Source organism: Balaenoptera acutorostrata, chromosome 1, assembly GCF_949987535.1.
Source record: "Balaenoptera acutorostrata chromosome 1, mBalAcu1.1, whole genome shotgun sequence".
NCBI classification, from domain to species: Eukaryota; Metazoa; Chordata; class Mammalia; order Artiodactyla; family Balaenopteridae; genus Balaenoptera; species Balaenoptera acutorostrata.
This window is the reverse complement of record NC_080064.1, coordinates 165216388-165243900: the sequence shown is the minus strand read 5'-3', so window position 1 is coordinate 165243900 and position 27513 is coordinate 165216388. Positions and strand designations below refer to the sequence as shown.

The 27513-nt window shown below is 40.8% G+C and overlaps 2 protein-coding genes across 6 annotated transcripts in view; one reads left to right on the top strand and one right to left on the bottom strand.

Annotated features, from left to right (window-relative positions):
* Positions 1-4223: 4223 nt before the first annotated feature.
* LOC103004934 (protein FAM72A) lies at positions 4224-25630 on the bottom strand. Of its 4 annotated transcripts, XR_009005076.1 has the most exons (5): positions 24035-25630; positions 21553-21630; positions 18727-18851; positions 7529-7653; positions 4277-4397 (listed from the first exon to the last, which is right to left on the bottom strand). XR_009005076.1 is itself a non-coding variant. In XM_057526804.1 (4 exons), exons 1-4 carry the CDS (start codon positions 24184-24186, stop codon positions 4225-4227), a joined length of 528 nt encoding a protein of 175 aa, XP_057382787.1. In that variant the 5' UTR covers positions 24187-25630; the 3' UTR covers position 4224. The 4 variants fall into 4 exon arrangements, 3 of the variants coding, with proteins under 3 accessions (XP_057382787.1, XP_057382800.1, XP_057382795.1); XM_057526804.1 differs by lacking the exon at positions 7529-7653 and having other exon boundaries at positions 4224-4397; XM_057526817.1 differs by lacking the exon at positions 4277-4397 and having other exon boundaries at positions 7257-7653.
* A 23-nt stretch (positions 25631-25653) lies between these two features.
* The window catches only part of LBR (lamin B receptor), a 181659-nt gene continuing 179799 nt past the window's right edge, over positions 25654-27513 (top strand). For both annotated transcript variants that reach the window (XM_057526778.1, XM_057526766.1), the window contains exon 1: positions 25654-25793. The gene's annotated coding sequence lies outside the window, so the exon portion shown is untranslated. The remainder of the gene's footprint in view (positions 25794-27513) is intronic.

The window sequence follows — 27513 nt, the reverse complement described above, 5'->3', positions numbered from 1 at the left end:
TGATGGGATCAGTGACATTATGAAAAGAGAGACACCAGAGCACTCTCTGCCATGTGAGGACACAGTGAGAAGGTGGCCATATACAAGCCAGGAAGAGAGCCCTCACCAGGAATCAAATCTGCCAGCACCTTGATCTTGGACTTCAAGCCTCCAGAACTGTGAGAAAGAAATGTCTGTTATTCAACCACCTAATTCATGTTATTTTGTTATAGCAGCGTCAGGAGACTAAAACAGGTTTGTTTGTAAATACATATTTGAAATAGGAACCTTGAATAGGCACAGAGCTGGTTTTACCGATGGAAAGAGCCTTATACTAAACTATGGTGGGGAGCTTGCATTCCCATTTTAGCAATGGTACCCACTCTCCACAGAGTAGCCATGGAAAAGTCACTTGATGACTCTTATCTTAGATGTCTGCATCTATTAAATGATGAACTAGATGATCCCTGAAATGTTTGGTTCTGCCCATCTTATGGTTGGAATAGCAATTCACCTTCTGGATAATTTACACACGTAAGTGTGCTAATACTTAGGGTGGCAGAGAGGGTGATTTAGAGTAGACACTGATTATCTCGATTGTACTTTTCAAATGGAAGATTAATTAAATCCTAAGTTTGGATTTGGCTTCCTAGTTAGCAATGTTTCCTTCCTGGAAAAGAAATAGCGCGTGTCAGAGAGAGCAGCTCCTTTGGATAGTATTTTTCCTTCTTCCCTGGTTTCTTGTGAGCTCTGACTGCGCAGTTCTCTGGGAGCCTCTTCCTTCCCAGATAACAGCTAAGACAACAGAGCTTATGGTTTTCCTGAGGTTCTTTTGATAAATGGCTAACATCTGATTGATCCATTCTCATTTCACCCTTTACTTGTACAGGAAAACTGTAGAGAGTGTAACAGCACAAGAGAATAATTTTTAAATTTTTCAGACATTTTGTAAGATTTGATTTTTCTGCTTCTCTCACCTCTGAATGATTTCACTGGGGTATCTTGGATGTAAAAGATTTCTTCAAGTTCTTTTGCTCTTGGATCCTCCAATTCTCTGAGCAGGTGACAGCCTCTAGAAATGCATCTAAGGGGCCTCCCTGGTGGAGCAGTGGTTAAGAATCTGCCTGCCAATGCAGGGGACACGGGTTCAAGCCCTGGTCTGGGAAGATCTCACATGCTGTGGAGCAACTAAGCCCGTGCGCCCCAACTACTGAGCCTGCGCTCTAGAGCCCGTGCTCTGAGACAAGAGAAGCCACCACAGTGAGAAGCTCACGCACCCCAACGAAGAGTAGCCCCCGCTTGCTGCAACTAGAGAAAGCCTGCGCGCAGCAACGAAGACCCAATGCAGCCAAAAATAATAAATAAAAAAAAAAATGCATCTAAGGAAAGATCATATCACTTCCATCTTTTGACCCCTGGGCACCTTCCACTACCAAATACACTAAAGAAAACAAGAGTCTTCTCCTGTTAGCTCTGGTGCAGCAGAATTGAGGAACAACCACAAAGAAATCAGAGTACATCCTATAACGGAGCTGTCAGGCAGCTTGTGACGGCAGAAATATTGTTTTTCCTGGTGATAAGACTAGAAGGATCTTCATAAAACCAGCGGATGTATCATTTTCACTTTTGAAAGTCCATTTTATAATAGATTGTTTCTCAAAACGGAAAAAAATGAGATTTTTGAAATATTTTTTAAAATGCTCAATTTCACTCTTAAGATAAAAACAAATAAAAATTACAAGAGGATGCTTAGCAGATTGGCAAAAATTTTAAATAACCTCCTCTCTTGGCATTTTCATGTAAAGGTATTAGGAGTATAATTTGCTGATCAGAAGACAACTTAACAATATCTATCAAATTTTGTAGTGCACAAAGATTAGAGTAGTAATTACTTAGATCCAGTAATTTCACTTCTAGGAATTTATCCCACAGATCTTCCAGACATGTGCTCAAAGATGTAAGTATAAAGATAATCATTGCAGAATTATTTGTGAGAGAAAAAAAAAAAAAAGAAAGAAAGAAACTTAGAGGTCCATGAAGAAGACTGGGTAAATAAATTAGTAAGCTAGAGTATATCCATATAATGGGATACTATTAAAGAATAATCTTCATGATGTACTGCTAGGGGAGAAAAGGGTACAGAAACATGTAGGTAATCCCATTTGTTTAATATTCAGAAACTAGTGACACAGGTGGCATCTGGAGAGGGAAATTAGAAAACAGTTTTTCTTTTTTTTTTTTTTTTTTTTTTTTTAAATTTTATTTTCATGAAATCCTTTTCACCAGCGCCTATTTTTTCCATATATATTTGTTTATTTATTTATTTTTGGTTGTGCTGGGTCTTCGGTTCGTGCGAGGGCTTTCTCTAGTTGCGGCAAGTGGGGGCCACTCTTCATCGCGGTGCGGGGACCGCTCTTCATCGCGGTGCGCGGGCCTTTCACTATCGCGGCCCCTCCCGTTGCGGGGCACAGGCTCCAGACGCGCAGGCTCAGCAGCTGTGGCTCACGGGCCCAGCTGCTCCGTGGCATGTGGGATCTTCCCAGACCAGGGCTCGAACCCGTGTCTCCTGCATTAGCAGGCAGATTCTCAACCACTGCGCCACCAGGGAAGCCCAGTTTTTCTTTTATACCCTTATTTTTCATTGTATACTTTTTTTTTAACATTTAGATTTTGTACCATTTGTGTGTATATTTTAAAAAGTAATTAAAATTTCAACACCCACAATAGTGACACACAAAAAAATCTATGGGAAATAGCTTACACACATTGAATTTTGCTGTATGTCAGGCACTGATTTTCTAAACACTTTACATGTATTATTTGATTGAATTCAACCAGGACCTTGTAAGGTGGGTACTATTATTATCGCCATTTCAGAGTGGGAAAATTGTGGTAAAGAAAGACTGAATAGGATTCACACCTAATCAGTGACAGAGCTGAGATTTGAACCCAGGCACCTTTGTTCTAAGACCAGAGTCTTAGCCACCATGTTCTACTGCTCCTATGCAGTCTCAGACTTCCATGACGAACTCTTAATTATAGTGTAGCCAACACAAAACTTAGAAAACAAACTCAGATGTGCAAGGACGTTTATACTTTCTTTGAGTCAACTTAAAACGGATTCTGAGTCCCCATCCAGCTTTATTGGAAGAAAATATAATCTTAGTCATTATTGGGGCTCCCCTCTCCAAGGGTTGTGCAAGGTCCTGGGGTCTTGCCTGGTAGAGACCCTGACAGTTTTCAGCCAACCCTGGTCACCGCGGAGATGTCCACTGACCCAGTTCAAGACTCTCTAGCCACAGCGTGTAGTCTTACCCACTCCCACTTCTACATTTCAAGCTTCTTCATATCCTTGGGAGGTTTTCTCCTTCCCTTTTCCTGCTGCCTTCAAAGGCATGGAGAATACTCTCTTCAATGAACTCAGGTTTTATCTAAAGACAGTGAGATCATTCTGCAAAAAATCTCTAAGGTGAGAAACTACTGAGGGCCTATCTAACTTGCTTAGATCAAAGTGGAAGAGAAAATATAGGAAGAAGACAGAGAAATTCATATTTCAATAAATTATCCTGCCACAGAATCATAGCCATGGAAAACAGGATAATTTTGGATTTGGAATTTACCTCCATCATTTCGTCTGCAAGTGTTTGGACTTGTGTGGTTCTGGAATGATGACTATAATATATAAACAAAACCATGTCTTCCACTGGTAGATATGGATCGAGACACAAGACATTTAACCCCTGCAATTTGAATGCAAAGGCATATGGAGTATGCTTTGCAAAATGGACAAAAATCTGATGGGGGACTGAGGATAGTCCTCTTTTACACCTTAAAAGTCCTCAAATAGATATCAGTCAAGTTCCTGGCCCCTGCTCAGCTAACCAACAACCCATAAGTGCAGAAAAAAAGACAAGATTGGAATCTAAGGAAGGAAGTGTTAATCCAAGGGCCTGGAATCAAAGAGAACATATTCAAATAGAAACCAGGTTGATACCAGAACTTTAGGAGGGTTATCGCAGGCAGGAAAAAGATGCATGATCTAAGCATAGGATTTTTGGACTACAGGAGCCTGGGTAAGAGGTCTGCCCCAAATTCCATCTGCCACCAATGAAAGCAGAAAGGAAATGTGTAAAGTGAGCCAAGCCATGGGGAAAGAGTCCAAGTCGGGTGTGCCTCCTGTGTGTTTAGTAATCGTGTCCAGCTCAGCAAAGCTGAGTTTATTTCTTCTTTGGACTACTACCCATTTTAATGAGCAAGGAACATTTGATCTGAAGCAGTTTCAGAAACCCAAATTTCCCCCAGCCTTTGTCTAAGTTTTGTAAGGAAAAGGAATAGCTGCAAATTTGCCTGTGAGCGCTCCCGGTCAGCTAATTCCTGGTCCTTTGCTCCACCTAGTGGATTTCCATGCTGGAGAGACTCTGAAAAGAAACCAGAAGAGAAAGGTATACTTTTGCTGATCAATCTGGACTTCAGTCATTTTCTTTAAAGACAATACCCTGTTCCACCCCAATCTGTCTTTGTTCAGATTGAGTGAGCTCTTTCATTTATTTCCATTAAAGCCAAATGTGTAACTGTGAGTCAGCAGAATCTAATGCATTCCTTTTCTCTGTTCTTAATATATAAATAGCATTATATGATCAGGAGACTCATATCAGCACAGAAAAGCATATTCCACTCATAATTATATCCTTTGATGGCCAAACTCAATCAAACCTTGACAGGGTCATTTAATTAAATAATGGCCTGCCTACTTGTTAACCCCCGGGAGGCTTCTTTGAGCAATAATTGGTTAGTCATTGGACCTTTTCAGGAAGTTTCACATGCAATTAAAAAAAAAGATGAAAACATTACAAAGTACAGCAAAGCTAAGAATTTCAGGTACAAAGGGATTCAGAGCCGATTCTTACACAAAATCAATATGTGGAGATAAAGATTAGTATCAGTGTGGGTTTAAGCCATTAGCGTATACAAAATAAATTCAACAATCTATATTTATTTGCTAGCTGATTGTGCCCCTGTCGGTCATCAGCCTTAAAATCAATCAAATAATTATTCTTTATCCCTTATACTAGTTGATATTTAATTGCTGTTATAGGTTGAATTGTGTTCCCCAAATATTTATATGTTGAAGTCCTAATCCCCAGCATCTCAGAATGTGACCTTATTTGGAGAAAGGGTCTGCAAAGAGGTCATCAAATTAAAATGAGGCCATTAAGGTGGGCCCTAATCCAATATGACTGGTGTCCTTATAAAAAGGGGAAATTTGGAGATAGATATATGTAAAGGAAGAACACCATGTGAAGATAAAGATGGCCATCTACAAGCCAAGGAGAGAGGCCGGGAACAGACCCTTCTCTCAGAGCCATCAGAAGCAACCAACCCTCCCAGCATCTTGATTTCTGACTTCTAGGCTCCAGAACTGTGAGATAATAAATGTATGTTGTTTTAGCCACCCACTTGTGGTACTTTGTTATGGCAGCCCTAGCAAACTAACACAATTTCCCTGGCAAATGAATAAGAATCTCTGCAAAAATGAAATTAATCCATAGAATGCTAGAGTTGGAAGGGAATCTCAGAAAACAACTTGCTCGATCCCCTTATTTTGAAATAAGATGCCTAAGGTCACACAGCAAGTTGGTGACTTTGTCACCCTCTTAGCTCAGCCTTTGGTCCTTCTATGTCTCTCCTAATCTGCTGGATATTTCAAAGATGGCGGCAAAATCAGCCTATGATGGTGATTAGATCCAAGACTTTGTTGAAAAGAATTTCCTTGGGGACAATATGCAAGCATAGACCCTTTCTAAGTATTTGCTAATGAAAGCACGTGCTAAATAGGAGAATTAATTGCTGGTTACATGCCAGCCAGAAGATTGATATGCGGTGGAACAGTGAGACAGGTAACTTGACCTCTGGCTGGACTGATAGGATCCATCATCCCTCCAGACAGGCACTTGGTTGCGGTAAAGGTCTAGCTCTGGCTGGAGGGTTGCCCCCATCCCACAGAGGATGATTCACCAGAGTGACTTAATCATCAATCAATCAGTCAGAAGCTCAGTTTCATGTGAGTGGGGTTGGGGCTGGGGAAACAGAGTTTGGCTTCATGGTGGGTGTGGAGACTTGTTATAATAGTAAGCACGCTCTTGATTAAAGTACATGACACAAATAATTGCCAGAGATCCCAAACCAGCTATCACCTAGGATTATGGAGATCTGATCTAATATGAGACAGAAAGCCCAGTTTCGACTCCGCAGCAGAAACCTTTGAAAAGTGTCCAGGAGTAATTGGCATTTAATCAATGCAATCATTATCCCAGCACATGGCTCCTGCAGCTTCAAGCCCCCTTGCAACCACTGAACTGCAAAAGGGAGAATATATCTGTTTAATTTCACCACCAACAACATTTGATTTACAGTCCCAGATGAGGTCCAAGTGGAAATATATTCACATTTTTATATTTGAGAAACACAGTAAGAATTCAGTCTTGTATCAATGGTATGGCATAAACAGTGATGGGCATTTTCCCCTTACAGAGGCCTGATCAACATTAATTTTGATAGACAGGAGAGTAAAACTACAGCAGGCTGCTAAGCATTTGTTTTTCATTTAATCTTCTCTAAACCTTCCATGAAACATGGGGAAGAATATGACTGCTCTTCTCTCCCCGAGATATGGAAGGAGTGTATGCTACTTATAATTAGGAGACAAATAAATATTGACTTTGCTTTTGGTTTCGCTTCATATAGTGTTATCATTGGGCATCAAGTTAGGTATTTAAAGGAGAACATACTTCTCTTGAAGGGCAGACACTATTTTTAGACCTATATCCCCTCTCCTTTTCCTGGCAGGAGTTCTTAGTTCACTTTCACCCACCCTGTAAAGGGCAACTAGAAAAAAAGAGAAGGCCCAACTTTCCCCTCTCAGCATTTCACAAGTTTTTCCTGTAGGATCCATAAGAGGAAGTGGGGAGGGAAAAAGAAGTATTCTTGAATTTAAGGACCTATAAAATGTTTTCTTAGATTGATGGTAAAAAATTTCAGTGTTTTTTGAAGGGTACTCCCAAATTACCCACTTCAGAATGACCTAAAGAGCTTGTCAACAACTTAGATTGCCAGGCCTCCTTATGTGTTCTGCATCAGAATTGATGACGGTAGGGCTCCGGAATCTACATGGTTAACTAGTATCTCCAGAGACCCCAATATACACTAATAATGGATTCTACTCACCTTCCCTGTGTCTCAACATTGCTGTTCCAAGTTTCAGTCTCTTCTCTGTCTACACTTACTCCCTCCATAGCATCAAGTCTCATGCCTTTAAATGTTTTTATAGGTAAATAGCTCTCAAATTTATATCTGCAGCCCACACCTCTTCCCCCAAACACCAGAAGCCTATATCTAACTGCCTGATTGATATCTAATAGTCATATTAAAAATCAAACTCTAGTTTTCTCTCTGAATTTGTTCTTCCTCATCTCAGTAATTGAGATCACAAAACCTTGGAGTCATTCTTGATTCCGTCCTTCATATCTTCCTCACTTTCTCTCATACTCACTTCCAGTCCATCAGAGTCCTGTGAGCTCTTTCAAATATGTCCCAAATCTTCCTCTATTCCATGGGCTACTACAGCAGCCTGCTGTTTGGTCTCTCTGCTTGCTTTCTGTATCAGTCAGAGTTCAGCTGCAGATAACAGAAGCCATTCTAGTTATCTGAAGCAGAAAGGGATTTAATAAAGTTGTAGTAGATTCATGCTACAAAAATCCTTCCCATCCCACATACCTTTCTGCAATGTGACTTTGCCACAACTCCCAAAAAGAAATGGAGTCTGTATTTCTTTTCCCTTAAATCTGGGCTAGCCCTCTGATTAACTTTGACCAATAAAATGAGGCAGCACTGATGTTGTGTGACCCCCAGACCTAACCAAAAGAGGCTTTTGCAGCTTCCATTTTCACCCTCTTGGAAGGCAGCCTTCATATAAAGCAGCTTAGGCTAAATTACTGAATGATGAGAGTCCACATGAAGAGAGAGGGCTGAGACTTTTAGGCATCCCTGCCAAGATCCCAGACATGTAAAGGAGGCCATCTAGGACCTTCCAGCCTAGCAGAGCTGACAGCTAAATACCACTGCATATGTGAGCCCAGGTGATATCAGCAGAAGAAGCACCCAACCAACTTATGTTTGGGGGGTGTTCATTACACAGCAAAGGTAACTGAAATGTCAGTGAAGTTAGGGCTTGCAAAACCTTTGAAGGGCTGTAGGGGTATGCTTTAGGCTAGGCCTCTAGGAATGACTCCCAGAATAATACTGCAGAACTGGTCTGCCAAGGGAACTACTACTTCTGCCATAATCTAAGGGTCAGGAAGCCACCAACCACTTTCTAGTTCCAGAAACACATCACCTTAGCCATGATCTGGGCATCAGGGACTTGTTACAAGATCTGCTGGCTGCAGATCTACCACAGTCATTTTACATTAGCAAAATGAATGATTAATGTGCCTTTTCCCCACTTAAGTAAGTTCTGAATTCAAGACGTGTGCAATTACAGGTATGAAATTAAGCACAGAATCCATTTGGTATTCTAGACTACTTTGTGTGATTTACAAAAATTTTTAATAATAAATCTTTAAGGGCTTCCCTGGTGGCGCAGTGGTTGAGAATCTGCCTGTCAATGCAGGGGACACGGGTTCGAGCCCTGGTCTGGGAAGATCCCACATGCTGCGGAGCAACTAGGTCCGTGAGCAACAACTACTGAGCCTGCGCGTATGGAGCCTGTGCTCCACAACAAGAGAGGCCGTGATAGTGAGAGGCCCGCGCAACGCGATGAAGAGAGGCCGCAACTAGAGAAAGCCCTTGCACAGAAACGAAGACCCAACACAGCCAAAAAAAAAAAAAAAAAAAAAAAAACTTTAAGAAAGACCTCTCTAACAAGTTTAGAGAAACAGAAAAGAAAAAAAAGACTTGTGCAAGTGCATATGACTGGCAAAAAGTAAATTATGTTTCAATTTCTAGCTGCAAAAGAGTCTGGGAAATGTAATTTTTAGCTTTTTAGCCTATGTGCTGCTGAAAGGCACAAAAGGAAGAATTTTTAAAAATGTTTTGTTCACTGTTATAGCACCTAGTATAATGCCTGCACATAAGTGATGGTCATTAAATATTTGATAAATGATTGAACTAAAATTTGATAAAGGAGGGGCATGATTGAGAGATGATTGTCTCTAGTTAGCCTAGAGTATGACATTCTGTATGCCTAAACCCCTGTTTCTGTCATTCCTTTTCCTGAATATATCCTGGAGTATCGAGAAAGACTTATAATTCAAGATTTTTTTTCAATCTAGTATTTGCCATCTTTACTATCACTGTGCAACCATCTTGAGTCAAACACACTGGGTTTTTTCGTGTGTAATAAATTTTCATTAAAAAGGTGAATTTGGGAGGATGGAAAGAAGTTTTTGAAGGGTGAGCTCTTTAGTCTTTCCTGCTTCCCATGGCTTTGGCCACCATCTCTCTTTGAGGGCTTGTTCTTCAGGATACTGACAGCTTGATTTCTCTGGGTAACATCATGCAAAGGAAATTAGCTCAGTATGTCTTCTACTGAATTCCATCTGTAGTTCAATGTTTTAATGTATTTATGAACAAGGCTACAGAGCAATTTTGATAAGACAGTGTTCCAGTCTCTGAGAATATTTTTCCCCAAAAAACATTTTTAAAAATACCACTGAACAGCCTGGAAATCCACCCCCACATGAGCAATCTCCAGCAATCTCCAGAAAACTTTTCAGGTGTCACAGCCATAATAGCAGGTGGTTCCTTTGGGTATAAAAATTATGGCAAGGATAAGAGACAAAAAGCAAACTGTTTTGATATTCTGGGTACAGCTTTCCCCAAGTGAATCATTCCCATATGCCTACTCTTACCATGGGCCCCTTTCCAGAGGAAGTGGGTTGTGTGAATGGAGGTGTAGAGATGCATTCTGGTGGGCAAGCTTCGATGGTGCCCATATTTGGCAGATCCAATTAATCTTTAGATATTTGTCAACCCACTCTTCTACGAGTCTCAAAACGCAAAATTTGATTATGGATTTAATACCTGTTTTCACTCCTCTCATAATAAATACTTAATCTTGTTATGAAGATTCAGTAGTGCTCATTTGAGGCAAGACAGCTTCTGAAATTCCATAGAAATAGATTTTAAATACAAGCTTATAAGGAAGGCTGAGACTAGAGCAGTTTGCAAAAGGTTGTCATTTAATTCACTTTTCTATTATGAAATATTTGAGACATACAAAAAGTTTAAAGAACAGGTATTTACTCTCTAGTGAAATTTTGTTGCTTGTAAGATAAAAATCTGGACTAGTAAAAAAGACTTTGTTTCCAGATAGAAATGCAGCAAAGCTGGAAATTAAGAGTTTTGCATAGATTTATTTTTTCCTTTCTCTCTAGTTATAAGATTAGCATTTTTATCATTTACAGGCACACCAAGTCTCCCTTACTGAAAAGGGAGATGCTGTTGTCACCATCTTAATTTAAATAAAAAATCTACCAAGGGAAAGATGTGTACAGGAAGATCCCTGATGGAAAACTTGACTTTATTTGGATAGAAGACAACCACTTTGAAAAATAAAAAGGAAACATAGTCATTAAGCTAATTAATTCTGGCTTTTCCAAATCTTAGAGTGGTGTCATTTACTAGCTGTGTGATAATTGGGTAAGTTTTTTAATGTCTCTGTACCTTGTTTCCTGAACTGTATGGTGAGGATAACAATAGGATCCACCTCTTAAGGGTTGTTAAGTGTCAAACGCTTAGAACAGTGCCTGGAGTACAGTAAGTAAGTCCTTAATAAATGTTAGTTCACTTTCTTCTTCTTCCTCAACAAAACGTTAGCTCCACATGAGAGCAGGGACTTTGCCTGATTTTGTTCTGGATCCTCAGCTTCTATTTTGCCCACAGTAGACATTCAACAAATATTTGTTGAATGGATTAATTAATGAAAGTAGCTAGGTTTTGAGGCTAAAAGTGAAAGAGAATTTGTCCTAAGTTTTATAGCTAGTGAGGGAAAAACAGACCTCAGGTTTAAGATAGGTTAGGGAGGTAGGAAAAAACCCCTAAACTAAGATGAGAAGACCAAGATTTAAGTTCAAATTCTTCTAACTCTCTGGGTGCTGATACCAAGGTTTTCTTTCTCTATTTGTAAAATGTAACTCCCAAGGTTATTCTGAGGATTAAATTAAAGTGTGTATGAATGCTCCCAATAAAATATATAGGGATATACAACACATGGTATTATTAATTTTTATCTCAGTAAGTTTATCCATTGGATGACAATCAAATGATTCTATGAGAGTCTTGGAAGAAAGAATCTTTAGCTAAAGATTTAAGTACTAAAAATATTCAACCCCAGAGGTACCACAGACATAGACTAATTTTTTCCATCTGTGCAGTTTAGGGTAGATTTGGCATACACTCAATACCAGGCAAGAAAGAAACTGGTTTAGGCTGCTTTTAAAGTTTTAAAAAAAGGCAGAAAAAGAAACTATTTCCTCTTATAAGCATGAATGTTAGAATAGAGAAAGCCTTCATCAAGTAATTCACCACTGAAGCAAGCATATTTAATCCATATCCTCTCCTACCTTTTCCCACTCCCCATTTTTGTTCTAATTATTAGTCATTTTATATATCATGATTTATGTATTATGGTGGCTTCCCCCTCACCAAAGAAAAGTAAAATAGGTTATTCTTTATCAGTCACATGTGACTCAGAGGTCAAAAGAGCAGTTCTTTGCCGGGTAAACTTCCTAGATTAGCAGTATTTAAAGACCTGGTTTTCAGAGCCAGGGATTACTCAGAATATTATGGCTTTAAGATTATGCCCCACCCAAGATGCCTCACCAGAGCCTGAGTCTGAGGCTGAGAAACTGACTTGAGGAAAAAGATAAAAGAGCAAAAAAAGCCATAGTGGGTGAGCTGATGACTCACTGCCCCTTCCTTGAACTTCAGGAATGACAAGATGGAAGAGGGGAAGAAAGGCAGTGCCCCACTGCAGACCAGATGTTTCAAGAAAGACAAGAAATTCAGGGAACTTAAAAACTTATATATGTTCTTAGGGTAAAGGCAACAAATATAATTTCCATGGTCAAGTTGTTGAGTGCATCAAAGAAAGGAAATTAGGAACACTAAATTACTTTTTACCATCAGCACTATCACCCTAAATCTGATCATTTTATTCCCCTGATTAAAAACCTCAATAACTCTACATTGCTACTGGATCAAGTCTAAACTTACGATGGCATAGAATAGTCTTCATAACGTGATCCCAACTTTCCTTAGCACCTTCATCTTCTAATTAATTCTCATTACATATCGTGGAAGGTATAGGGGACCACTAATAATTTACCAAATAAACCAGATACTTTTAAACTCCAGTCCACTTGTTTACACTATTCTCTCTGCTCAGAACTCTCATCCCAGCTGGCAAGCCCCTAACGGACTTCAAAGCCTGTCTCAAGTATGATTTCTTCTCTGTAGCTTTCTTAACTTCTGTTCTCTCCTACTACTCAGAATGATTGTTCTTTTGTCTATCGAGTCATTGAACTGGAAGCATCCCACTCATTAAGTAGACTCACAGGGTTCTATCCTCTCCCAAACTTACTGAATACTCTATATGGGCAATCGTGAGCCTGTCATTGTGCAATTCTTGGCACACCATAGGAGCATAATATAGTTTTGTTGAATTGAGTCAAATATTAGAAGACCAAAGCATAAATAGATTTTCTAGGCCTGGGAATTATGTTAGGACTAGAAAGTGTATGCTAAATCCACATATGAGATTTTGCCTTTGCTCTTACCAGAGAGCGTGTAATTTACTTTTATTTAAAAAACAGCGTCATGAATGTATTTCTCTAGATAAAACATTATTAATCCATTTTTGGCTTAGAACTGGCCTTCCCATAACCCGGTTAGCCAAAAGGTAGCTGAGTCATTTGAAATACTCTCCAGCTGGGGTGGGATCACATTTGGGGTTTGCTTCAATCAGTGAACCCCTGTCTCGCTTTGCTCTTCAAAGAGCTCCTCCGTCAACCATAGCGTTTGAAGGCCTGAGCAGAACGGAAACCAGATGAACTGTGTTGAATTCCAAACTTGCCACATTGTCTACTCTAGCATTAAACTCTTCTTCTCTAACTGAACAAGTTAACTGAAGAAGTATATAATGTAGTATCAATTTATTTTTTATCTTATCCATTATGCCACCTTGTTCCAGAGTCTTTAAGAGAGTTTGAAGAAAAAAAAAAAACCCAAATCCAAACCAAACTGTTCCACACTCATCCCTTTGGTTCTTTTGGGTACCTTCTGTCAGTGCTGATAGTCAGGGTGAAAGACTTTTGGAAAAGTTTTCCAGTACTAGTAACAGCATTTCCTGAAGCATCTTTTATCTTCCATCTTTATGCAGCAAATGATCCTGTCAGTGCCCACAGGTCAGTTTTACCCTAAGATCCAGTGAGTTTGTTTAACCTTAAAATCAGTCACTGAGGCCCTCACCTACACCACGTAACAAGGTAGTTGTTACCCAGCATGTGTCCCAGCTAAATAAAATCATAGCTGATTCATGTCTGAAGGTGCTCAGGGGGTACAGCATAATGATTAAGAACAGGAGCTCTGGAGTCAGTCTGTCTGTCTGAGTTTGAATCAGGCCACGCCTCTGACTGGTTATGTGACTTTAGACAAGCTTCTTAACCTCTTTATGCCTCACCTGTCTTATCAGTAAAAAAGAAATAATAATGATACCTACCTCTCATGGGTTCCTTGGGTGGAATAAGTGAATTAAATGTGTAAAGCACTTACTGGTACATGGTAAGCATGCAATAAATGTTACCTATGTTAATAGGTAATGTTATTCTATACTTTTATGTTTCTAGGTAAGAAAAGTGGGTACAATAAGAAATATTTTTCTCTATATTTTTAGGTAAGAAAAGTGGCTAAAATTAAAAATTAAAGGAAGGCTGATCATTTTTAGAACAAAACTTTATTTACAAAACTGTAACTTGCTCTGTTTTGGTATTACTATTGACAAAATGCCTTTGGTTAAAATATTAGTTAAGGTGATACATTGACTTTTAACTTTTCATAAAACAAGAATCCAACACTATCCCAGCTTCTTATTCCTGTGTGGCTCTGAATGCAGATAAACAAAACAAAACAAAGCAAAACAAAATTTAAAAAACCTTCTTTATAATGTACAATGGCTTAAGCAAACCACTTCTTTAATTTTTTTCTATTTAAGGGTTAGGACTGAGACTACTCATCTAAAATTTGCTATTCACAGAGAAAGCCCTGGAGAATGGGAAAACTTAAAGATGGAGGTTATTTGGTTTTCATAATACAATATCCATATGACTTTAGAAGAATGTAAATAAATAATATTAGTAAACAGTATATATTGATAATTTCCTGGCAAATTCATTTATCTAAAATCATGCTGAGGAATCAAGAGGATTTCCCCATACATTCACAAAGTCGTGTTCCATATTAACACAGTTATCACCAATATAACATATGATAACCAGTACCCATGGAAACCTAACAGCCTATTTTTAAAAAGTCCCTGTTAAGCTTTAATTCCCAGCTGTGCTTCACACATATATGCATGGTTATATGCATAGATTTATGCATGGATATAAGCATGGTGATATATGTGTGGATACTAATGCCCCTTATTCGAATGTAAAATTAATAGCATCTGGCATCTAGTTGTAAGAAAACCGTCCCCAGATTGGGAGATAGTTCAGTGACACATGAAAGATTCTTCTACTAACTGAATTTAAGAGTACACCTATACTGGGAAGAGGGATGGAGAGAGGAAGGGTAGAAGTAGAAGCAGAAGTAGAAGAAAAGGACTACATTGGTTCAGTAAACTCAGGTAATTAATTTGAGACAGAAAATAAATAAATCAACAAATGCCCCATTTTTGTTTTCCAAAAAAATAAATCACTGGCAAATCCTTACTAACAATTTTTGAATTGGTCCATTAATATATTTTTTACATAGGAAAAAGTTTAAATATTATATCTATTATAATTCTATTCATCTAATGCACTCCTCTGCTGAGATATCTGACATGTCTTCATCTGTACTCTCTTCTACCTCTGGCAAGTTGCCCCAAAGTAGGAAGTTTACACCTGAAAAGAAAAGCTCATAAAATTATTTGGTGCTGACTACTGTTACAACTCAGAACACGATATATAAAACCTTATATGTTAACATTCTTATATTAAATCACAGTGTTGCTACCAAATGTAAAATAGATAGCTAGTGGGAAGCAGCCGCATAGCACAGGGAGATCAGCTCGGTGCTTTGTGACCACCTGGAGGGGTGGGATGGGGAGGGTGGGAGGGAGGGAGATGCAAGAGGGAAGAGAAATGGGAACATATTGTATATGTATAACTGATTCACTTTGTTATAAAGCAGATGCTAACACACTATTGTAAGGCAATTATACTTCAATAAAGATGTTTGAAAAAAAAAAATCACAGTGTTAGCAGGTAAGAGAAAAGCTATTAAAGAATGAACCACAAATAACATGATCGATACCTAGATATTAAAATTATCCAACATCTAGAATATAATCATTCTTTAAACACTTTTAATTAAGGGCTTGAACTCTAGAATCTTGGAATTCAAAAAGATCTCAGGAGTCCATTTCCTCAAACCTTGCCTCCAGCTACATTATGCCATAATCACTCTACACTGAGAATTTTCAAATCTATTTTAATGATTTTTAAGAATGGAGATCTCACAACATCTTTTTAGATTACATTTCTCTTGGAGGGTGCATGGGAAAGGCCTGAATAAGTCTCCTCATCTCCTCAACAAGTATGGAAGTCACTGGTGCCTTTCTTCTGGTTAAAAAAAGCAGGGTTTTGGAGCCAGTTATAATATGAACAGTAATCCTTGATATACATGGGTTTTAGGCTAGAGGCTGTCAAGGTAAAACTATAAACTTTAGGACCAGGTTGTAGCTGTCAGTACAATAAGCAAAATGACAGTCTAAAGCCTCATTATGAAAGAACAGTCAAATATCATATTAAAGAATCCAGCACTGGTATACGATACAAGACCACATATATGGTAGAGGATAATGAGATGGTTTATTATGGGCACGTACTATAACTTGAAAGCACTAAATTGAAAAAAAATACCATTATTAATTGACCTCTTGGAGAGCCAATAAGAAAGCAAATCTCAAGCTGTCCAGTTGTCAGTGTGGGCACAGGGAAGACTCAGCAACTCTGGGTATCCACTCCACACATACTAAGATAGTGGTCACATGGTGGAATAGAATGAGCCAGGGTTTGGAGATTTGGTTTGAATCCAGTTTCCACCACTAACAGTACACCATGGATGTTTTTACTACTTTTACTACAAATGTATATAACCACAGGCAATATATATTATTGTTTTGTGTATATAAATTTTTTATAGTATGCTATTATATGTATCTCTTCTAATTTGCTTTTTTCATTCAACATTATGTTTTTGAGATTTGCCTGTCCATATGTGTAGATTTAGCTCATCTCTTATGTCGGTTGGGCATTCCATTGTGTGAATTAAAAACAAAAAAATATGTATATCTTAAGTATGGCCCATCACTCATCCTTTCCTCTAACTGCCTATTTTGCACAGGTGCCCAAGGAGACATGTATAAGGATGCACACTGTTGCATTATTAAAATAGCAGAAACAATGAACTGTCTCTCTTGGGTGAGATACGGGGGTTTAATCAGGCAAGAAATTAGCATCTATTTGATGCATATTGATGTCTATCATATTATTTTCTGTAATTTTTTTGTATGTTTGAATTGTTTTCAATAAAAAACACTTCTTTTCCCCGGAGAATGGATGATGTTCTGCTTTTGAAGAGATGACAGGATAGTAAGGAATCACTAGGCAGAAATCTAAGGGAGAATTAGAACCCAGGTGAATGGAGAGCTGAAGACAACTTTCCTTTGAGGACATTTGCCAGTCCCATGGAATCTGAACTGAGGTTTCCCAAGCCTCCACAGGAGAGTCTCAGGAAATCAGGTCTACACGTGAAGGCTAACCTAGAACATAGTCTTCCTGGGGCCCTTTCAGTCTAAACATTCTAGAATTTTATAAAGCTTGTGTACGTATTCCTTTGATGCTGCTGATTCAGGTGATTCAAGTACAGTTCCAATGCCATGAGAAATCCTGTTTTATACGAAGCATCTAGAAAAATCTTCCTTCAAATCATAATATTAGGCTTACAAAGGAGAAGTTTGATATTCTTGGAGTCGATACTCAGAGACATGAGTGGCTCGGCACAATTGGTTCAAAGGAGAAAAAATAAACTAAGAGACGGGATCTGACAGAAGCAGCACCTTCCTTTCTCTGTTAAGAAGGGAGGAAGGAAATCCTGCGATACATCTGTTTCTCATGGATTAGATTCAGTGCAAATGGAAGAATGCTGGGCTTTTATCTTTGAAAAATTGACCAATATTAAAAAGTAAATCAAAATTGAAAAACCTCCACCCTGTGTTTTGAATTCTATGAAGCAGGAAAAATAGTATCAAAGCAGAAACTTCCTTTAATGTGTCCCATGAGCAACACAAATATAAAACCGGAGGCCTAAATTAGGAAGCTATATCTCACTTAGGGGGGTTCAGATAAGTCCTTGCTCAAAAATGGCCTTCTTAACATACTAGAGTCTTAAATTAAGGCCTCCAAATGATGGGTTGAAAGCCACAACTGAACGCCAGGTGATTAAGAAAAAAAGTTAGAGTCTATAAAAACCCAAGCATAACTGGAGAGTTTAAAGACACTGACAACCTAGCTTACAACTCATGATCTCTTAGTCTGTGAAGGCAAATCATACTTCAAAAAAAGAAGTATATTTTAAGTTCTGAAGAAGACTAAGACATACATTTAAAAACCTGAGAATGTTAGTGCCAACTTGGATTGTCAAGTTCTTTAAACTTGTTCTGTATACTAAAGTTCTGTAAACTTTAGTTCCCTAAAAAAGTCCCACTAAAAGTCAACTTCGTATTAAAGTCAACTTCGTATTCTGTGTAAGCAGATATTAGACATTGAGAACATGTATCCTATAACAAAACTGAAAGGCTCCAGACAATATAAAATATATTATGTAAATATCTTTTAAGAATAGGTTGTGTATTTCTCTACTAAATAATCAGTAAAACATATTGGTATTAAATATTTCCCTTGTCTGAAATTTCATCATAATTTATCAATATAGATGTCAAAATGGCTATTTTTATCCTGAAACAACATTACCAAATACAGAGGTTACCTAGTTTTCCTTCCTCCCAGCTCCCCATGACCCTAGCCTCCCCTCCTCCCTTTTCTTAGACACACACACACACACACACACACACAGACCCATACACACAATTGACTATCAAATCTAAATTCTTCCAAAATTCTCTGGAGCCATATTATATATCAAGGCAGAAATTTAGAGCAATTAAAATATTAGTTTTAAAAGGCCAAGAAATCCAGCCAAGTTTGAGGCTCCTAAATATGATGATGGAAATAGAAATGCAATGAATTTTGGCTAGTAGTTTCTGTAAGTAAATGTTTGGGATAAAAGGATTGAAGTTTCACTCTAGTGGATCCAACCCAGGTGAGAAAGTCTCAGAGGGGATCCTGAAATGATCTATGGAGAGGTTCACTCAAGTCTTGGTAGACAAAAGTTAGAGGAATGTCTGAGTCTGTTGTTTCTTACCAGTAGAGTCTAGTCTGTTAATACCATAAACTGCCTGGCTGTGAAACATCCAAAAGTGTCCATTGTTGCAGGAAAGAAGGCAGGAACAACATGGAACAATCACATGATAACCTACAATGTTCCCACTAAAAAGAGAAAGTAAATATTATTAGATACAAGGTAATATCTGACCATGTAAGCATTTTTATGTGCTAATGTAAACAGACAGACCATATAAAGATCTCATTTTCTCCTAACACTCTCCATTGCTGGGATCTTTGGGATGGGAGTTACTCTGATAATGGTTACAGTTCTACTGCCAAGTGGGAAAACAGTCTTTAAGTGAAATAAGAGTAACATATTCTGTTTCTTTGCTAGTATTGTTTATGCATTCCCCCTTCAGAAGCTAGTTTCTAAATGCCATAAGGTTGTGATTTGTCCAAAATTGATGGGCTGTATAGACAAAATACATTAAATAAACTCAGACCTGTGGATAAAAGGTTTTTGCTCTCCCCAGGACTGTGGCAAGTTGGGTTCTTATATGTTGCAGGTCCATGCCAGCACCTAAAAACTGTTTCAACAGATGGAGGAGTAGGAAGACAGCATGAGCCCATGAAAACCGAACACAAGCTGGCTGATCTAATTTTAGTCTCAGTGTTTTTGAAGGAATTCAGAAATGAAGCAAATCCATAGCTTCTAGAGAAAGTTGCAAAAGTTTTTACTGTCTCCAGGGTTATCCTTCTGATTAGAAATAACTCACTCTTCCATAGGTTTTTTTCCTATCTGGTCACTATTAAATAGAATGAATATACAGGGAACATTTTAGCTAGAAGTTTTTTTGTTTTTGTTTTTAATGACCACATGAACTGCTTACACCTTGAGTTGTAAAAATTCCTATTGTAGCTTGTTCCTCCCCTTTGAGATGTGAGTCAGTCATTTTTGTGAGGCCCTACAAAAAATACTATAAAAGGTACCAGCCCACCTAAAACATGTCTTCTAATCATAATCGGCTTGAAAGGCAAACAAATGAAAACAAAAGATGTTCTTGGATTAGGACTGACAGTTATTTATAAGGCTATATTGTAAGAATAAATTCTACGGCTTTAATTACCACCTGTATTCATCCATTCATTCACTCATTCAGCTAATGTTTACAGAGCATCTGTTATATGTCAGGTACTGTTCTAGGTGCTAGGAGTAAAGTCCTTGTTCTCATGGAGCTTTCTACTAGGGACACTTCAGATGATTCTGCTCCCTTGTTAAAACTCCTTCAATAGCTGTCCACTGGCCAAAATTGAAAACCCAAAGACCCTTCCTACCAAGGTTTAGATCTGTGCTACCCAAAACATGGCTATTGAGTACTTGAAATTTGGCTAGCCTGAATTGAAATGTGCTGAAAGTATAAAAATACACTAGATTTCAAAGACTAAGAATAAAAAATAAGAATGTAAAATATTTCATTAATAATTTTTTATGTTGGTTATATGTTGAAATGACAATTTTTTGAATCTATTAGATTAAGTAAAATATACAATTAAAATTAATTTCACCTGTTTCTTTTCACTTTGTAAAATGTAGTTACTCGCAATTTTTAAATTACATATGTGGCTTGCACATATCTATTGGATGGCGCTGCTCTAGATTGTCTGGATTCTGACTGCATCGTTAATCTACCCATACTACTCTCACCTGATGTTGACAATCTCTCAGCCACACTGGCCATTGTCTTTTCTATTCCTTGAACATGTTCTTCTTTGCCTTGGGTTCTCTGCCCTGGCTGTTCCCTCTGCCTAGAACATTCTTCCTCTGGCTCCTCCCTTGCTCTAGATTGTCTGGGTTCTGACTGCATCGTTAATCTACCCATACTACTCTCACCTGATGTTGACAATCTCTCAGCCACACTGGCCATTGTCTTTTCTATTCCTTGAACATGTTCTTCTTTGCCTTGGGTTCTCTGCCCTGGCTGTTCCCTCTGCCTAGAACATTCTTCCTCTGGCTCCTCCCTATCTCATCTTTTAGGATTCAACTCCAGTGTTACCTTCTCATGAGGAGGCTTCCCTGACCATGCTATCTAAAATAGCTCTTATCACTCTCTCAAGCTCTATTATTCTCTGTCATTTATTATTATTATTTCCTTTGGAGTACTTCCCACCCTATTTAAGATCTTATTTATTTAAATATCTTACTGATCGATTGTCTTCCTACTGGAATATAATGTCCAAAGGCCTATGACTTTGTCTTCTTTATTGCCAGATTTCCAGCCTCTATAACAATGAATCGCACATGGTAGGACCTCTGAGTTGTACTTTATAGTTTACTAAGCCTTTTAACATTCATAATTCACTTGATCTTTACAACAACTCTGTAACGTAAACACAAAAGATATTTTAATTTCTATCTTAAGAAGATACCTATCTATCTTAAGAAGATACCTGTCTTCTTAAGATATAAATTAAATAAGGAAACAGAGGTTCAGAGGTTTAGAGATTTAAGAAGTTTAGTCAAGATAACAAGAGAATAAGGGTAGGGCCAGGGCTCAAGCCTGATTTTTATGACTGTAAATCCAAGCGTTTTTTTTTTTTTTTTCCCTCTAAACTACATTGCCATTTTCTGAAAGTTAAAGCAGATATTTGCTAATGCACTTTGAAAAATTGTAAAATCACATACAAAGGTAAAGTGTCATAAGACCCTTTTGAAAAACAGTTCTAAGTAACAAATGGCTTTTCAATGGTTCACTGCATGGGTGATAACCAGTGCTCAATGCAGCCCACTGAACCTTTCTCTGTGCTTCGGTGTCAACATCCATCTCCCAAACCCAGGGCTATTTGGAATATTGCCACACATTACCATTTTAGACATGCGATGTCCTTCAGTTTACATTTGCAAATTTCAGTGAAATAGCATCTTCCAATGAAGTCCACTGCACTGGAGAGGGAAAAGTATAGAGATAGTCAAATGTACTGTTAAAAAAATGTTGTGCAAAACACATCACATAAAATTTACTAATTTAACCATTTTTAAGTGGACAGTTCATAAGTGTTAAGTGTATTCATATTTTTTGTGCAACAAATCTACAGCCTTTTTCATCTTGCAAAACTGAAAGTCTATACCCATTAAATAACAACTCCCCATTTCCCTCTTCCCCCAGCCCCTGGCAACCACCACTACTTTCTGTTTCTATGAATCTGACTACTTTAGATACCACAGATAAGTGGAATAATATAGTATTTGTCTTTTTGTGACTGGCTTATTTCACTTAGCATAATGTCCTCAAGGTCCATCCATGTTATAGCATGTGACAGGCAGGATATCATTCCCTTTTAAGGCTGGATAATATTTCATTACATGCATGTACCACATTTTGTTTATTCATTCATTTGTTGAGAGACATTTGGGCTGCTTCTACCTCTTGATTATTGTGAATAATGCTGCTAAGAACATGGGTGTGCAAATATTTCTTCTAGATCTTGCATTAAATTCTTTTGGATATATACCCAAAAGTGGTATTGCTGGATCATATGGTAATTCTATTTTCAATTTTTTTGAGGAATCGCCACGCTATTTTCCATAGTAGCAGTACCATTTTACATTCCCACAACAGTGCACAGGGTTCCATTTTTTCATACCCTTGCCACAAAATGTACTTTTGATTGTAATTTAGCATGAATTTTGTAGGCTCAAAGAGCTGCAAGAGACTCTAAGAGAAACTGTAAGAAAACGATAGTGTATTTTGCAAGGGTAAGTTAATATTTGTGAGCTCACTATAAATATGACAAACCTTCTATTCAAAAAATCTTATGTGTTCATTGATTTGTATACATCTTAGCACATTAATCCATCACTATTATAACCCCTACATGGAAGAGAAGACAAGAGGAAAGACCTGATTGTACTCCAGACTCTGGTCTAACCTTTAACAATTCACATATCTGAGCTCTCCTTATGACTATTTTATACTTACCATAGCTATTGTAAAGACGAATGGGTTAATATTTAAAATTGTTGTTTCTGTATGTGCTACTAAAAAGAAAAGGCACTAGACAATAAATCACAGAAACTTTGCAGTAGTAGGTTCTAGATTTACTGCCTAGTGCTTTTTCTTTTTGCAACACATACACACGCACAGAGGTACTTATAATAACCCATTTATCTTTGCAATAAATGAGGGCCTTTGGCTTTGCCATTAGGCATGACTACACTTAATCCAATGAAGATAAGATTTCAAGGGAGGAAGAGTCCACAGCTCTGAGTATATTTAATTTTTTAAAAAGTTTCTATCATTATCATGAAATTCATTTTAAAGTATTCTGATTATTAGTGTGCCTTCTCTGGCTCTGTGTCCAAAGAACAGCTGTCCATGTGCATTTTGGATAATTTCTCTTTCACTTTAATGATAAAGTTTCAATGAACAGCAAAATCTTGAAAATCATGTAAAGGCACATATATGTTGACTATAGAAAGAGAAAGTACCTTTTAGAGCTAGAAAAAGGTATATTTGAGTCAAATAAAATGGCTATTTTTCCAAATAGGAAGCAAATTCTTAAGGACTCTACACCTAAAAGTGGGTAGTGACTGAAAACAGAATTTAAAAGGATTTGAGTATGCAAACCAATGCATAATATCTAAAATAAGCTTTATGGGTGCTCCCTTGTTAAAACTCCTTCAATAGCTTTCCACTGACCAAAAATGAAAACCCAAAGACCTGTGCTATCCAAAACATGGTTATTGAGTACTTGAAATTTGGCTAGCCTGAATTGAAATGTGCTATTTGAGGGATAAGTCCTGTTTCATCCCATAAAAATCTATATGTCTCTCTCATTCAGAAAGAGAGAGAGAGGGAGATTATAAGAAAAGAATACTGAATTAGGTGGACAATGGATCTGAATCAGCATGCCAATTGCAAAAAATGGTAGAAAGCTAGGGAATGTTTTTTTGGAGTAAGGCTTTAGTAACAAAAAATCAAAAACTTAAATGACCTCTCTTCTCCAACAGTACAGAAAATCTTGCTTGAATCACCTACCGTCTCAGTCATGGAATTGATCCAGTGAGAGGATGGTTGGGCAGGGCACAGTAGCCAGGGATTCAACTGAAAGGACCACATGACTATAACTGAACTAGAAGCATTACATCAGGACTGACCACTCTGGCTAAACCACAGACTTTGTCCAGACAGTCTGCCCCCTTAGTTAAACTCCAGGGGGATCATCAGACTGTTGGAAGTGGCTGGAACACCAAAATGATAACCTCCTTGTTGACTCCCAGAGGTTCAAACCATACACTTTTCCCATCTAGTTAAAGGCTACCGTTGCCCGCCACTAGCATGACTTACTTGGTAGGAGGGATGTCTGTAGAGAAAAGGTCTATTTCAGTGTCAGCCAGCAAAACAGCCTTCATTCCCCTAGAGCTGAGCACTTGTTTACAGAATTTGCAACACAGGATGGACACGCGCCGGTCATTGAAACTACAGCTGCTCGTAGACATGGCGTCCGGGGAAGGATGAGGTGAGGGACTTTGAAAATAGAGCAATACCCTCCCTAGTTTGATTCTCCCAAGCTAAAAATCAAATTGCGATGCCTCGATCTTTTCTAAGCCCGAAAATTGAGAAGGAAATGAGTTCTTTTCTGTTTTCCCGTGGGAGGGTAAAAGTAGTATTTATTGAGTAGAAACAGGGGAGAAGCAGCAGCCTTGGCTTTCTCTTTAACTTTCGGGGAAGGGAGAGGAGTTTGAAGTGGGGAGGAGGCAGGCTGCAAGGTGCCTCGGGCACTTCTCTAGTTTTCCCTTTCTCCAGTCTGAAGGATCCTGTACTCTTTAGCTCCTGCTCCTTTTGCAATTCCCTTAGCTTCTCCCGTACAGGCTCTTTTATCTAAAGCTTCCCCCTTAAGCCTCTCCCTCGGAGCGCTCCAATTTCTCTCACGGATCGCTGGCTAAGCGTCCCTACCCACGCGTCCTCTTTGGAAATCTTTCTCCTCTCCCCAGGATTCAGAAATCCACTCAGCTTTTCCCACCGGGCAATCCCGGGTGCTCCTTAATCCTCCCGCGACCCTCCTCAGCTCTGCTCTTTCGCGGGCCGCCCGCTTCACTTCTCTCCTGGCAGTCCCCAGCCCTCAGCGTGCGGGCTCTCGCGTCGTTCCTCTAGCGACTCCCTCCCCTCAGCTTTCCTTCGTGCCCCCCAACGTCCCCTCAAATCTTTCCCGAGCGGCCGCTCCAGTGGTGTTGGTGGGGCGGGGCAGAGGTCGCTTTGGGGGCTCCGTCGGCGTTGGTGTCTCTGCCACTGAACACGTCGCTTTTTGCTCCCTCTTCCCCTCTCTGCCTTTCCAACAGGCTGTCAGTTTGAATTGCCAGCGCTGCGCACCGATTGGGAGAACTAGAGTTCGCCCACGTCCCGCATTGGAAGGCTCGGGAGCCTGCCCCTGACGAGATCTTAGTGGCCAGGAGCTCTACGCCCCGCCCCAGTAACGGTGCCTAGATAAATTCGGCTTGCTGGTTGGCTGAGCTTGGCCCCTCCTCCGATCTCATTGGTCGGCTCCGGGAGGTTTGGGCGAACCCTACTCCCGCTCCAGTGAAAGAGGCAAGGCACGCCCTTCGCACTTCTCATTGGAAGACGTTCTACAGTCCCCGCCGTTCTCTACTCTTTATTGGCTAAAATTCTCCGCAACGCCCCTCCTCACTACCCCTGTCCAATTGGTCGTGCCTTCTCTCAGAAGTATGTGTTTGGCTGTTGGTTCTATCTTAATCCCGCCCATCAGTTCTACTTTGGGGTTCGGCAACCCGAGGAGGAGCTTACTCTGTGACCACGCCTCGGTAGTGCTAGTCACACCTCCAAGTTTCGCCAGCCCCTCCTCCTCATTCCTAGCCTCTTGGGATCACCTATTCCTATTGGCTACAGGCCCCATCGGTCGATAGAAAGCGGGCGGTGATTGGCAAGGGGGTGGGCTCTGCTTCCCGGCGGGGTCCTGCGGAGTTGGCGGAGGCTCCTCAGGGGACTGGGGGACCGATCTGCGTAGACGCGGGTGGCGGGGAAGAGAGGGGAGGAGAGCTCTGAGTGGGAAGCGGAGCCGGGGGCCCGGGACCCGTCGCGTCAGAGCCAGGTAAAGGCTCCTTCCCTCTCCCCTTTCTTCTTCCCCGCCGCGGAGCTGGAGCCCTGACTGAACAAATCCGGGCAGAGGCGGGAAGGAGAGGGCGCGGATGCTGCTTTCGGCGTCGCCTTAGCGTTGCCGCCCGAAATCCCTCAGACCGCCTCCCTCCTGACCCACTCCCAATCTCCCAGTACAGCCCAAATACTTCTTTAGGACTGCATCTCCGCCCTTTACCGTACTGCCTGGGACTCTGCCTTGGCTCACATGCCGCCGCGCAGTCCGCACCCAGCCCCCTCCCCAGGTCCTCTGCACACTGGCAGCCTTGGTCCACCTTTGGGCAACCGTCGTTGGCATCACCCGTAACCATCGGCTGCTCTCTTCCTCTGTCTCCAAGTCCTGGCAGACAGGCGGGTTACAGCCCTGGACCCAGAAGGAGGGGTGTTCCGCACTGCTTCCGGGGCTCTTCCCCTGCCCCTGCCCCCGGCCCGCCCGGAATGGCTCCTCTTCACGCACTCCCGTTCCCAGACCTATATCTGGGTCCCCAAAGTTGCTAATATCCTAGTACTCCATGTAACATCGCGGCCCACGATAGTCTCCTAACTTCCCCCTCACCCCCAAGGTAATCCTCCCTTTGCCCTCTCCTCGCCTATCAAGGGTGTGCAGAAGCTCCAGTTATCCTCGATTCCCGTGCAGCCTCAGGACCCCACCTCTCACCCCCCTCCCCGCTTCCTGCCTGTCTGAACCACCACGCCGCTTCTTCTGCTCCCTGTTCCTCCCTCGGTGCGGCCCTTTCTCCAGGCGCGGGAAGTGGGAGACTCCCGGCGCGGAAAGGGAAAGGGGCGGCCAAGGAGGGAGGGTCGCCGCTGCGGCGCGTCCGGGAGCGAGACGCCCGGCTCTGCACTCCCGTCCCAGTCCCTCCCACCTCCTGGGCCTGGGTCGGAGCGGGATCTCCTCGGGTACCTCCTGGTGCGAGGAGCTGGGACTGCGACCCTCAACGACCTTCCCCCAACCCCCAGCCGGGGATTGGGTGCGGTATCTGGGATCTCTGGGCTTGGGTGACCAATTGGGGATGGCGTGAGAGGCGGTGGCTGCCTTCCTACCCCCCCCCCGCCCCCCACCCCCCGCCTTCCCGGTTTTCCCGACTCCGACCCTCGCCTCTAACCCGTTTCCTGCTTCTGCCGACCACATTGTTTTCCTGGATGTGTCCCGTGCCGAGCAGGCTTTTTCCTGAAGATCACTCCCCCCTCACCCCCCAACATTTTGCTGCCAAGAGAAGCTAGTAACCAAAAACAAAACAACTGGGAGGAGGGGCGGAGGGGAAGAAAAGTTGTGCCCGGGTGGCTTGTCCCTCCCCGGCTTTGATCCCCTTTTAAGTCAAGGGAGTTGCCCCAGCCGGGGGTCGGGGGCCGTATCGTAGGCAGGGCCTGGAGGGTTCCCTCCGGTAGCCGCTGCCCAGCGCTGGCAAGGTTCGGGAGGTCGCCGAGGTGCCGCAGTCCCTGCCCGGAGCCCCGCGTTCCCGCCGCTAGTCCCCACCCCAAGCCCTCGAAGGCGGCTGCTCCAAAGTGTTTTCTTTCAGCCTTAAAACAAAATCCGGAGGGAGCTTCCTTCCTCCCCACCTCGCTGCGCCGGGCTCTGCGAGCCGGGCGGCGTTTGGCTGAGATGAATGGGCCCAGGCCAGCCTGGGAACGGCTTCCCTCACCCCACCCCCGCATCGATTAGGATCTGCGCTGGG

Coding starts and splice junctions, on each gene's coding strand:
- LOC103004934 (XM_057526804.1), bottom strand. CDS start 24,186: ATGTCTACGAGCAGCTGTAGTTTCAATGACCGGCGCGTGTCCATCCTG. Junction 21,631..24,034: donor ACAGACATCCCTCCTACCAA/GTAAGTCATGCT, acceptor TTCCCTCTCCAG/TGCAGTGGACTTCATTGGAA. Junction 4,398..18,726: donor TAACAGACTAGACTCTACTG/GTAAGAAACAAC, acceptor GTTTCTTTTCAG/AGTCTCTCCAGCATGGAAAT.